This window comes from Pipistrellus kuhlii, unplaced genomic scaffold (assembly GCF_014108245.1).
Source record: "Pipistrellus kuhlii isolate mPipKuh1 unplaced genomic scaffold, mPipKuh1.p scaffold_m20_p_24, whole genome shotgun sequence".
Taxonomy (NCBI): domain Eukaryota; kingdom Metazoa; phylum Chordata; class Mammalia; order Chiroptera; family Vespertilionidae; genus Pipistrellus; species Pipistrellus kuhlii.
Window position 1 is genome coordinate 5607168 of NW_023425523.1, and position 12004 is coordinate 5619171.

At 47.3% G+C, this 12004-nt stretch overlaps 1 protein-coding gene across 7 annotated transcripts in view; it reads left to right on the forward strand.

Annotated features, from left to right (window-relative positions):
* VAV3 (vav guanine nucleotide exchange factor 3) overlaps positions 1–12004 on the forward strand; it is a 157380-nt gene that overhangs the window by 63520 nt on the left and 81856 nt on the right. For all 7 annotated transcript variants that reach the window (XM_045586953.1, XM_045586952.1, XM_036452657.1 and 4 more), the window contains exons 14-15: positions 951–1083; positions 1452–1561. In XM_045586953.1, coding sequence (XP_045442909.1) covers positions 951–1083; positions 1452–1561 — 243 coding nt within the window. The remainder of the gene's footprint in view (positions 1–950; positions 1084–1451; positions 1562–12004) is intronic.

The window sequence follows — 12004 nt, forward strand, 5'->3', positions numbered from 1 at the left end:
TTTCGGGCTGCTCCTAATAACGTCAGGAGTTCATGGCCGTTGCTTTCATTCATATCATTCTGTAAATCGCTAGCTTTTAAACTAAAACAAAAGCAATTGTTCAAGGGCAACACTTTTTATGGCTAATCTCAATTGTTTCTTTTTTTAAAATATATTTTTACTGATTTCAGAGCGAGAAAAGGAAAAGGAGAGAGATAAAAACATCAGTAATTCATGAGTCATTGATCGGCTGCCTCCTGCACGCCCCCTACTGGGGATCGTGCCCGAAACCCCAGGCATGTGCCCTGACTGGGAATTGAACACTGACCTCCTGGTTCAGGGGTCAACGCTCAACCACTGGCCCACACTGACCTGGCTCAGTTGTTTCTTATAACTATGTTGATTGTGCCTGTTGTTCTTATTAAAAGTTTTCTTTTCTTTTTTTTCCCCTTTCCCTAGTTGGTTTGGCTCAGTGAATAGAGCCTTGGCCTGCGGACCAAGGGTCCCGGGTTCAATTCTGGTCAAGGGCAGGTATCTTGGTTGCAGGCTCCTCCCTGGCCCGGACCCTGGTCAGGGCTCGTGCAGGAGGCAACCAATCAATGTGTTCCACGTCGATGTTTCGCTCTGTCTTTCCCTCTCTCTTCCATTCTCCCTAAAAAGTCAATGGGAAAATATCCTCAGGTGAGGATTAAAAAACAAAACAAGAACATACAAAAACGGTTTTCCTGTTTTGTTTTTAAATAAGGAAACTGAGGTACAGTGAGGCCACTCGTTTAGTGAAGGGTAGTGAAGGGTACGATGCTCACGGTTCATCCTTTCCAAAGTGCGGCACTGCCTTGTCCTCAACTCAGAGGAGAAGTGTTTGTTTGGTTTAATTCTGTGCATAAGGGAAGAACTAACACGTGCTTCCAAACCATTTTAAATCAGCCCCTCTCTCTCTCTCTCTCTCTCTCTCTCTCTCTCTCTCTCAGGCACATCTTCTTATTCGACTTAGCAGTGATTGTCTGCAAAAGAAAAGGTGACAACTATGAAATGAAGGAAATAATAGATCTCCAGCAGTACAAAATAGCCAACAATCCTACAACGGATAAAGAAAACAAAAAGGTGAATTCTTGGAGATTCATAACTGTGGTTTACTCAGGACTTTGAACGTTCAAGGAAAACGGGCTCATCCATTCCCGGGAGCGGTAACTCATCAATTTAGGAGTTTCTGCTTTTGGAAATTGATCAGGGGAAAGAGTGGGACGGTGTCACAGCTGATAGGCTCATCCCAAATGCTGGTGACCAAGACAGTCCGACGCATTTGCGTAGAAATGGTTGTGGATGTGAGGTTGCCTACGAGGGTCTTGATGGGTCCCAGGTGAACGTTACGAGATGCCTGTGGATGGTGATGGTGGTGGTGCAGTGGATTTGGGAACGTGATGTTACTCATGCATGACCCGTATTAACCTGAGGAATATTGATTTTAACAGTGGTCTTATGGCTTCTACCTCATCCATACCCAAGGACACAATGGGTTAGAATTTTATTGCAAAACAAAAGATTTAAAGAAAAAATGGCTGGAACAGTTTGAAATGGCTTTGTGAGTATTTCTCCTTTTAAAAGTGCTTCTTCCCTTCTGCTTCCCTCTCTGATGGATAATATGTGTAGAGGCTGCGGTAATGCAGACAGGAGCCCGTGCTGCTGGCTCTCTGCTTGGCGACCTCGGTCTCTGAGGAGAGGTTTGGGTGAACTTCTCCAAGGAAAAGCAAGAGGGAGCTCTGGCCTTCTGTTTGGATTTTTCTCCTGGGCGTCTCTCAATTCTTCAGCTTCCAGCACCCACGGAAAGAATTATTCTAATGATCAACTTTTACTGTTATTACCATGTTTTTAATATATATGCATTTTAAAATGGGATAGAAATGACTCTCCCCCAAATACACGCACACACATACACCCCCATGCACACCCCCATGCACATACACACACACGCGCATGCACACCCCCCCACATGCATATAAACACATGCACACACATACACCCCCATGCACATGCACACACACACACGCACATGCATATACACACACACACCCACACCCACACGCATATATACACATGCACACACATACACCCCATATACACACACACACATGCACAGACACACATGCACGCACACACATATATACACACACGCGCACACCCATGTATACACACGAGCACACACATACACACCCATGTACACACATATACACTCATGCACAAATTTTGTTTTGAATAGAAAGGTTGATCCCCTCCCACCTGCTCGTTTTGAACTCATTTATTGTTCAGATCCTGGAGGAATTGCCGGGCGCCTTGAATGAAGGCTTTCAGAGCTCGGCTTCTTTCAGGGCTCTTTGCTTTGATTAAAGTCGCAGCTCAGCACAGAGGTGGGGATAATTCAGACCTGTTCCCAAAGGAAGGGCGTGGGGAGATGTAATTACATAAGAACCAGCCATTCGGGTGTGTGTGTGTGGGGGGCTCCTTTCCGTCTTGATGCTTATGGATTATGACCTGGCTGTGGAAACACCCAGAAATGGAAACTGTTAGCCAAGGTGGAACTAAGGAAAAAGGACACCCGTGCTTGTGTGATCTGCTTCATTTGTATTCTAACATTTCTTACCATTGCAGACAGAGTCCACCAGGGCCTTTTTCTGTGTTCTTTTTCTTTGCTTTGTTTTAAGAGACGCCCCTGTGTATATAAAATGGAGGTGGGATCAGATGGTTTTATTGTAGTTCTGCAGTGAGAAGCTATAACGGATAGGATGGTGCAGGTAAAATATTTTAAAGCTTATAGACTCTCCTGGACTCAGCGGCAATCACCACCACGAGCTGTCTCCAGAGTCTCAGCCCCGTTACCTAAGGCCTCAGAGCCTCAGTTTCCCCCTCGGTAAAACAGGGACGAGAGTAGTTTGACCTGCAGAGTGTATGGTCAGGCAGAGGGCTCTCCCACAGGAGCAGACCTGTTTGTTACCACCATCATGAACAAGGTTTTGTATTTAGGCTCCCAGGGTTCTACCGTGGGTACTTCTAACACGAGAGCGCACCCCCAGGGCACTCCTCTAGGCCTTGAGATTGACTGACCTTTATGGCACCAATGAAACAGAAGAGGGTAGAGCTGTGGGCATTCACGCAGTGGCTGTTCTACAGACCCCTTTGGTTCGGGGCACAAGTGGTGCCCTCAGGGACGTCTGCCCAGGCCTCCCAGGCCGAATCATAGAATCATAGACCTCATGTGCTTCCCTAGAGAGGTCTCAGGTGACAGAAGGCACCTGCGCCAGCCGGTGGGATGGGCGTGGTGGGATGCTGGGCTGACGGGCAGAGGCAGCGCTGAGCTTGCGCCTTTACTTCTGCGGGGAAGGCGTGCGGCTGTGTCTTCTCCTGGGTCTTGTGCAAACGTGGCATCGCTGGCGAGCAGAGGAATCTGTGCAGTGGGGGAAGTTACGTTGCTTGCCCAGAGCAGACATGGGGACTTGGCCTGTGTGCTAGGGCGGAGCCAAAGTAGGTTTACAGTTGTCCCTGTGGACAATAATACAGTAATTAATAAATAGTAATACAAGAAGAAATCCTGGGTTTGGGTACTCACTACCATAAGCCTCCTTTGGCCCCACCTGTATTTTGTCCAGTTGCCGTAGTTTCCATGACATTAGAAAAGGTGGCTTTGAGCACCTACAGCGATCAGCGTTCACCATATGGTTCGGAAGCTGTGAATGTGTGTCCCCGACCCCTCCTCGCCAGCGTGTTTTCATGAATTCTGTAAGATTTAAACCAGTGGACATTGTCTTACCCACATGATAGCTCGGGAAGCCAGACTTCACTGGAGCATTTCGGCAGACATGGCCAAGTTCAGGGCTGTGTCATTGGCAGTAGAGTTGGGGGTCTCAGGTCCCAGCCTTTTCTTTAGCCACGAAGGTGTTGGCATAAGCAGCTGGCCTCCAGCCCTTTGTCTAAAGCCGGAGTCAGTTTCCTTTTTCTTTTCATTGTGACGAGGAGCTAGAGCAGCGTGTCCAACCTTTCCATCTTGTGGCCCACACACACTGGCCACTGCGGTTCTGCGCACACCCAGATGCGTTCTTTGCAGATCTGACCAAAAGAGAGGTACAGCTTTGGTTCATTCAACTGGATGGCTATTGTTGTGTTGGCTGTTGTCATTTTTTTTTTACTTGACCACCTAAACCAGGGGTGGGAAGTATCTGGTCCGCTGGCCATATAAGGCCCGAGAGATTATATGGTCTGGTCCTGCCAAGGCATTAGGAGCCAGTTAATTAAATGTTTGACCAAATACAGCAGGCTAATTTTTCAGTGGATAATTTTGTATGGCCCGAGAACGATGTTATAAATATCCAATGGCCCTTGGCAGAAAGGTTTCCTACACTAGATTTAAGGGAAAAGAGGTCAGTGGCCCTGACTGAAGAATCTGATATTGCATGTTTTAAAAATTCTTGTGGCACACTGCTCTAAAATCGCTGACCTAGAGCATCAGACAGTTTCTTTAACTGTCCCAGAAATGAGGCAAAGTTGGGTAAAATATGAAATAAAGAAAGTGGATAATAGAATAAGACTTTTTAAATAAAGATTTTTTAATTGATTTTTTTTAGAAAGAGAGAGAGAGAAGCATTGATTGGCTGCCTCCTGCACACTCCCTACTGGGGATCAAGACCAACACCTGGACATGTGAATTGAACCGTGACCTCCTGGCTCATGGGTTGATACTCAGTCAGTGAGCCACACCATCTAGAATGTATGTAAGTACATTTAAATAGCAATTCAACAAATTCTCTAACAAAAGATTTTAATATTGTGCTGTCAATATCTCTATCTCAGACATCGATGATGATGATGATGGGTGGACAGCCTACCTTCAGGGCTGTGGGAAAAATCAATGGTCTTCTAAAAATTTGAGCTCTGATATTTGCCAAGTATTTCTGCTTCCAATAGAGGGAAAGCATAAGAAGACGATGCAAACAGAAAAAAAAAATCCATCAATCTATTTGTAAAAAGAAGTGGCTCCCACAAGATAAGTCACTACAAAGCAGAACTGGATTAAGTTAGACCCACACAGGCTACAAGAATTCAACCTGTGTGCTCTGGCCCCAAGGGGCATGTTTCTTGGAATAGTACTGCCCACTACTGGCCACTTGGCTCATTGCAGTTTCAGAACTGTCAGAGGAAGTCACTGATTTCAAACAGTGATTTTTCAGCCTTTTTCTTCTCCTGGCACAATTAACCAATTACTACAGTTCTTTGGCGCGCGCACACACAGACACACAGACACAGACACACACACACACACACACACACACACACTATATATATATATATATATATATATATATATATACACATATATATACATATATATATGTATATATATATATATATATATATATATATATATATATCCCAATATGACAAAAAATAGGTATAACTTTTTGCTTTGTTGGCTGTTGTGGTTATTCAATTTGACAATCAAAGGGAAAAGAGGTCAGTGCCCCTATCTAAGCGGACAGGGATTACGTGTTTTAAAAATTCTTGCTGCACACTGGGTGAAAATAGCTGGATTAAAGTAATCAATCCATTTTCTACATAATAATACTTTGGCTTATTAGGTGTTTAATATCGAAAAGCCCTCCTCGGTAAAAACCAGTCATCAGAGAGCCTCTTGGGTCCCCGTTATGTGTGCTTTTTGATCGAGGGTTCTCAGCCAATTCCTCTGGCTTTGCAAGACGGTATGTCCACAGATTATTCCAAAAATAAGCATTTGGTGGTGATAAGTCTTCGCTGGTCTGACACGGGAAGTATACTACGCAGTGACTGAGGCTGATTTTCTGCCTTTATCGCATTGTTTTTGGTCTCTAGGATGGCTTTGTGTATCTTTCGTTACTAAAGACTCAAATTACAACCCCCCCCCCCCAAAAGATGGTATGTTCGACGAGATGGGCATAGACTATCAATTTTATTTTTGTTATGATTTTGAATGTAAGGAATGCCTTCATTATAATTAAGCTAATTTTCTGTATTATTTAATCATCATTGTACTTCCACAGACGGATTAAGGCTTATTGAATTTTCCTGATGGTTTACAGAACAGGTCCACAGAATTCAAAGCGGAGCAATCACCTATAGGGCATAAAAGCCTTAATCTTCCCAGAGGGACCACACATAGCATTGCCTGGCCTGTACATCCACACACATTCTTATAAACACACACACACACACACACAGAGTAATAACTGTCTGATGTCCTTTTGAGAACCCAAAGAGAAAAGTGTCCTGACTGTTGTGTAGAGAGAAAGGAGAGTACACTTGCACCATTATTTTTGTATCAGAATTAGCTTCTGCACTTCCTCCGACTTCTGTTGCCATTCACAAGCCTTCTACACATTCAAGAAAGAGGCTGCAAGAAAAAAAAAGATCACCAACATTTTCCAACCCTCCGCCCTTTGGATCGGTGAATGGCTGCCAAGTCCTCAGACCCGCCTGGGTCGCATGTGCAGTCGGTGGTAGGACCGGGGCCCTTCCGCCTCTGGTTTCTCCTGCTCCCCCCCAACTTTGAACTCCATGGAAACGTCTCTTCCGTTTGGTTTCCTACTGTGTTTGTGGGATGATGTCTAAGGTCTACACAGGGACACCTCAGGCTCCTTAAGCTTTCGTTTCATCCTCGCTACCTTCCCTTTCCTCCAGACGATTCCAGTGATTACCAGCGCTTCCCTAATCAGTAGACACTTAACTCCAAACCCCTTTATGAAATCCGGCTTATTGGCAATTTTACGAAAGTGTGAATTCATAGGGGTGCATACGTTCTTTCTGATTGGTGTTTCAGGTTCCTAGAAGTGGGTGCACTGGGTCAAATGGCAGTTCCATATTTATTTTTATTTTTAATTTTTTGAGGAAACTCCACACTGTTTTCCACAGTGGCTGCACCAGTCAGCATTCCCACCAGCAGTGCACTAGTGTTCCCTTTTCTCCACATCCTCACCAGCACTTGTCACTTGTTGATTTGTTGATGGTAGCCATTCTGACAGGTGTGAGGTGATACCTCATTGTCGTTTTAATTTGTGTCTCTCTGATGATCAGTGACTTTGAGCATTCTTTTTATATGTCTCTTGGCCATCTGTATGTCCACTTTGGAGAAATATCTATTTAGGTCCTCTGCCCATTTTTAAATTGGATTGCTTGTCTTCTTTTGTTAAGTTGTATGAGTTCCTTACATATTTTGGAGATTAACCTTTTATCAGATGTGTCATTGTCCAATACATTCTCCAACCCAGTGAGGTCCCTTTTCGGTCTGTTGATGGTTTCCTTTGCTGGGCGGAAGCTTTTTATTTTGATGTAGTCCCATTTGTTTACTTCCTCCTTAGTTGCATCTGCCCTAGGAGATGTATCCTCAGACATATTGCTATGTGAGATGTCTGAGATTGCTCTGCCTATAGGATTTTTATGGTTTCACGACTTAATATTTAAGTCTTACTCATTTTGAGTATATTCTTGTGTGTGGCGTAAGTTGATGGCCTAGCTTCTTTTTCTTTCTTTTTTTTTTTTTTGCGTGTATCTGCCCAGTTTTCCCAACACCATCACTGTCACCTGGACACTCCTGGCGGGAAGGACTCCCAGTAGCGCCCAGTTCATTATCCCCAGCCTCTGTGGCGTGCGGACACCGCATGAGGTTGCTCCGTGGCATTTCTTCTAGTAAATCAACAGCCCAGCTCCTCCTCCGTCTGGAAGGTGGTCAGGTCACCTCGGCCCTTGAGAAACCGACCCGCCCTCACCACAATTAAACAGGCCGGAGGGCCCTGCCTCCTGGCCCTGACCTTGGGCTGTTTGTTATGCATGCAACCCTCCTCCCATGACGTCGGGCTTTTAAAATGCACCCGCAGCAGCCGCTTTAATTTAAAAAGCCAGGGTTCGATATGTCAAAGCTCAACTATTCTCCGAGAAGGAGCTTTAATGCGTATCTATTATTAATGCGCTATCAAAGCACAGAGCCCCGAGTTGATTCCCACCAGCGAGTCATTAGTCAGAGGCTGCGCGGAGCAGGCCCATGCGGTAACAGACGCATCTCATTTCGGGGAGCCTGGCTATCCGGGGAGAGCAAGGGAAGGAAGAGGCAGGAAGCCTGCCTGCCGTTTCCAGTTAGGAGAGAGAAAACCAGAGTTTCATAAAGCATCGGTCTTATTCCTTCCTGGCCACGGGGGCAAGAGACGCTTTGGAGGAAAGCTTAGGAAAGACAGGCCTTACCACGAGGCATCCGAAAGGGGCCTCGGCGGTGAGGGATGGGGGGCTCTCCAGCCCATTGGGAGCTGTGTGACCCCTTCTAAGCTTTGTGAAGATTTAATGAGACAAATATCCAAAGTGTAGCGCTGTGCTTAGACATAGGATGTTCACGTCCTCGAATGCTAATTCTCTTAGAGGACTGAGGCAAGGAATGACTTAAAGAATAATGAAGCTTGGCCAGTGTGGCTAAATGGTTGAGCATTGACCTATGAACCAGGAGGTCACAGTTCGATTCCTGGTGAGGGCACATGCCCAAGTTGTGGGCTCCGTCCCCAGTGGCAGCGGGGAGGGGGGTGGTGGTTGTGCAGAAGACAGTCAATCAGTGATTCTCATCACTGATGTTTCTATCTCTTCTGTTTCTCCCTCTCCCTTCTTCTCTGAAATAAAAAAAAATATACATATATTAAAAAGAAAAAAAAGGAAAACAATAGATTAAATGCTCTGTTATAAAAGCTGGGGGAGACCCACACTCATTCTGAGCCATTTTCTTTGCACCCGAGCAATGCTGACTAGTATTTGCTGATGGAAGCGGACAGGTGGCCATTCTCCCTCTTGCCTATGATTTCGCTTTCCTCATAAGCTTGCTTGGGGATGCCAGAAAAATGTCAAATAAGTATCAGCTAAAACCAGAGAGAGGACAGGCAACCACAGAACAAGAATACTGTGTGGTATTTGCTAATGCTTTGTCATGCACGGCCTGCTTTTGCATGTTTCTGGATCAAACCGGCGACTCGAAGGTTCCCTCTAATGACAGCTGAGCTTTTCTGAGCACTGTCCCGTGTCCTGCTTCTGTCAGTGCTGCCAACACAGGTCCAGCTCCCTACTCGACCCACACATGGGATGCGGGGGGAGGGTGGCCTGCTTCATGTGGGACCCTGGCCACTCGCAGAGCACAAGGCTGACAACATTGCTGCCGTGTGGGTTTGGAGTCAGCAGCTCACCAGTGCTAGCCGGTCCTCCGAGCACCAGGCCCGGGCACGTCCTGAGTGCTTTTTAATGCCTTCTCCCCATCGGGAGTGGGGGTTGGTGGGTATTCCTGGTGCTGCTCGCCCACGTGCCCGGGTCAGGTGTTGGGACTTCAGCCCAGGTGGAATCCAGCCTCTGGCCCTCAGCTCTGCTTCCGGATTCCGCTGTGCCCCAGAAGCCGTCCTGGCTCAGAGAGTTAACTTTCACTCTCTAGCGTTTGATTTTATTTATTTTTTAAAATAATTTAAAAAAATATATATTTTATTGATTTTTTTACAGAGAGGAAGGGAGAGGGATAGAGAGCTAGAAACGTCGATGAGAGAGAAACATCGACTAGTTGCCTCTTGCACCCCCCCCCCCACCGGGGATGTGCCCGCAACCAATGTACATGCCCTTGACCGGAATCGAACCTGGGACCTTTCAGTCTGCAGGCTGATGCTCTGTCCACTGAGCCAAACCGGTTTCGGCACTAGCGTTTGATTTTAAATGTTAAAAGCGACGTGCAGTTAGCGTTTCCTAGCATTTCAACCATCCCCCTGCTGTCCCACTTGCCACGTCTGGTCTCCTCTCCCCCGTGCCAACCACTCCGCAGGACACTTTCAGGATTATTTCCTCTCTTATCAGACGCTCCTTGTTAACCGCCCCGTGCCATTCTCCTCTCGGCTTTTTGCCTTCTGAAAAGTCAGCTTATATTCCTAGTTTGTTGGCAGAAGTGTTCAGTAGAAACAGTCCAATGTCAACTTGAAGTGACCCTAAGAGAAAGAGGCTTCACTGGTTTCTAAAATGAATCCAGTTCTTCCCTCTCTGGGACCCACTGGCATGAGTTTCTGCCTGAAGGAGACCTACTTGGAGTCCGAAGCTCCAGGCTGATGAATTTTTCAAGGTCCCAGGACCGCAGGTGTTATCTGACAGCTCATCTGTGACTCTTACCTTAATGCACACGGAGAATGAACAGCCAGCTCTTCCTGGCCAAGGACACGGGGTTCGATGCGCTTTTCACAGCTAACTCTATGGACTCAAGAATCAAGTGGTGCCCGGCTGGTGTGGCTCAGTGGTTGGGCGTTGACCTATGTATGAACCAGGAGGTCATGGTTTGATTCCGTGGTCGGGGCACATGCTCGGGTTGCAGGCTCCATCCCCAGTGGGGGGCGTGCAGCAGGCACCCGATCAGTGATTCTCTCTCATCATTCATGTTTCTCTCTCTCTCTAGTCTCTCTTCCTTCCTCTCTGAAATCAATGAGGAAAACATGTCTTTTTAAAAGGAGAATCCAGTGTTTTCTGAACCATGGGAAGAGAGCTTTGCTTCCAGATTCCCATCTTGTCTCTGCTCCCACTCCGTGAGGGAGGAGACTCTGATGTGTCAGCAGCAGCAGCAGCAGCAGCAGCAGCACACAGTGCCTCTGCGGAGGGGCTGAGCTGCTCAGCATGCACGGGCGTCCTCTCCTGCAGAGAGAGGTCACCTGCAGCCCGGAGCGGGGAGATCCCAGGTGGCACCGATGCGCGATTGCATTTGCAGCACGCGCTCCCGTTCAGCCCACGGGGCGGAGGGCTGACTTCTGACCCCGCTGCCCCCCTGCCCGCTGCTCCGAGCGCCTTGGCACATGTTTTTTCATGAGGCTCCTCCCGGGCCCTCGGAGCCTGCTGCCCGGCTGCCCGCCGGCGCTCCGCTTCCTTAGGCCGAGGCTCCGCGGGGCTGGGAGCTGCCGGGGCTGTGAGAGGGGCCATCCCAGCTCATCGGTGTCTCAAGCTGTCCCTGCAGCCCCCCAAATTGCCGTGACACCCCAGAGAGCATCGTTTTGGCTCTCTTAAGGGTAGCTCTGATTTGTTCCCATATGCAACGGACCCTTTTCTAATTTTTCTGCCTTGGTCTGGGAGCTGGATAAACTGCGAAGATGTAAAAAGTCCTCTAGAGACGGCCAGACTTAGCGGTTTCAATGGACCTACTGGTCACACAGGGGAAGGATATGAAGGTGAAACTGCCTGGAGCTGTAGGTTTGGTGGCGGGAAGCACAGACCGGGGGCTGGAGGCCTTGGCCCTGCCATTTTCTTTGCCTTCACAGAAGCAACTGTGTCCTAGGTCGGAAACGAGTGACATCATTAGTACCCCCAGCCTTGATTGGCATGAAGTAATGATCAAACAAAATAAAGATCAGCGTGTGTTTGTCACCGTGTCCATAAAAAGAAAAATGCCCTGTGTCAGTTGGCATTAGGCTTAGTGTATTTTTGTGTATGGGTAAATGAAATATAAAACAGCCTGGCCAGTGTGGCTCAGAGATTGAGTATCAACTCATGAACAAGGAGGTCACGGTTCGATTCCCAGTCAGGCCACATGCCTGGGTTGTGGGCTCGATCCTCGGTGGAGGGCGGGCAGGAGGCGGCCGATCGATGGCTCTCTCTCATCATTGATGGTTCTGTCTCTCTCTTCCTGTCCTTTCCTCTCTGAAATCAATAAAAATATATTAAAAATAACATAAATGATAGCATTTGTTTAGCTTTACCTGGATAGTAAGGAAAGTGAATTGTTTGCGGAGGAGGAAGCTTTTTGTTTTGTTTGTGTGTTTGGTTAAGCCTGCACTAGCTGCCTTCCTTCCTCACTGAGCTGCTTGGCTGCCCTTGGGGGAGTTGTTAGTGGTCAGACTGGCACCTTGTTCCAAACGTTTCATGAAATGATTTTGTTCACTTTTATAGACCCTCACAGCAGCCGCGTACCCGTGCGGAGGTGGGCTCAGTGGAGGGACCCTCTTCCCCGCCCTGCCCCCTCCAGCTAGCT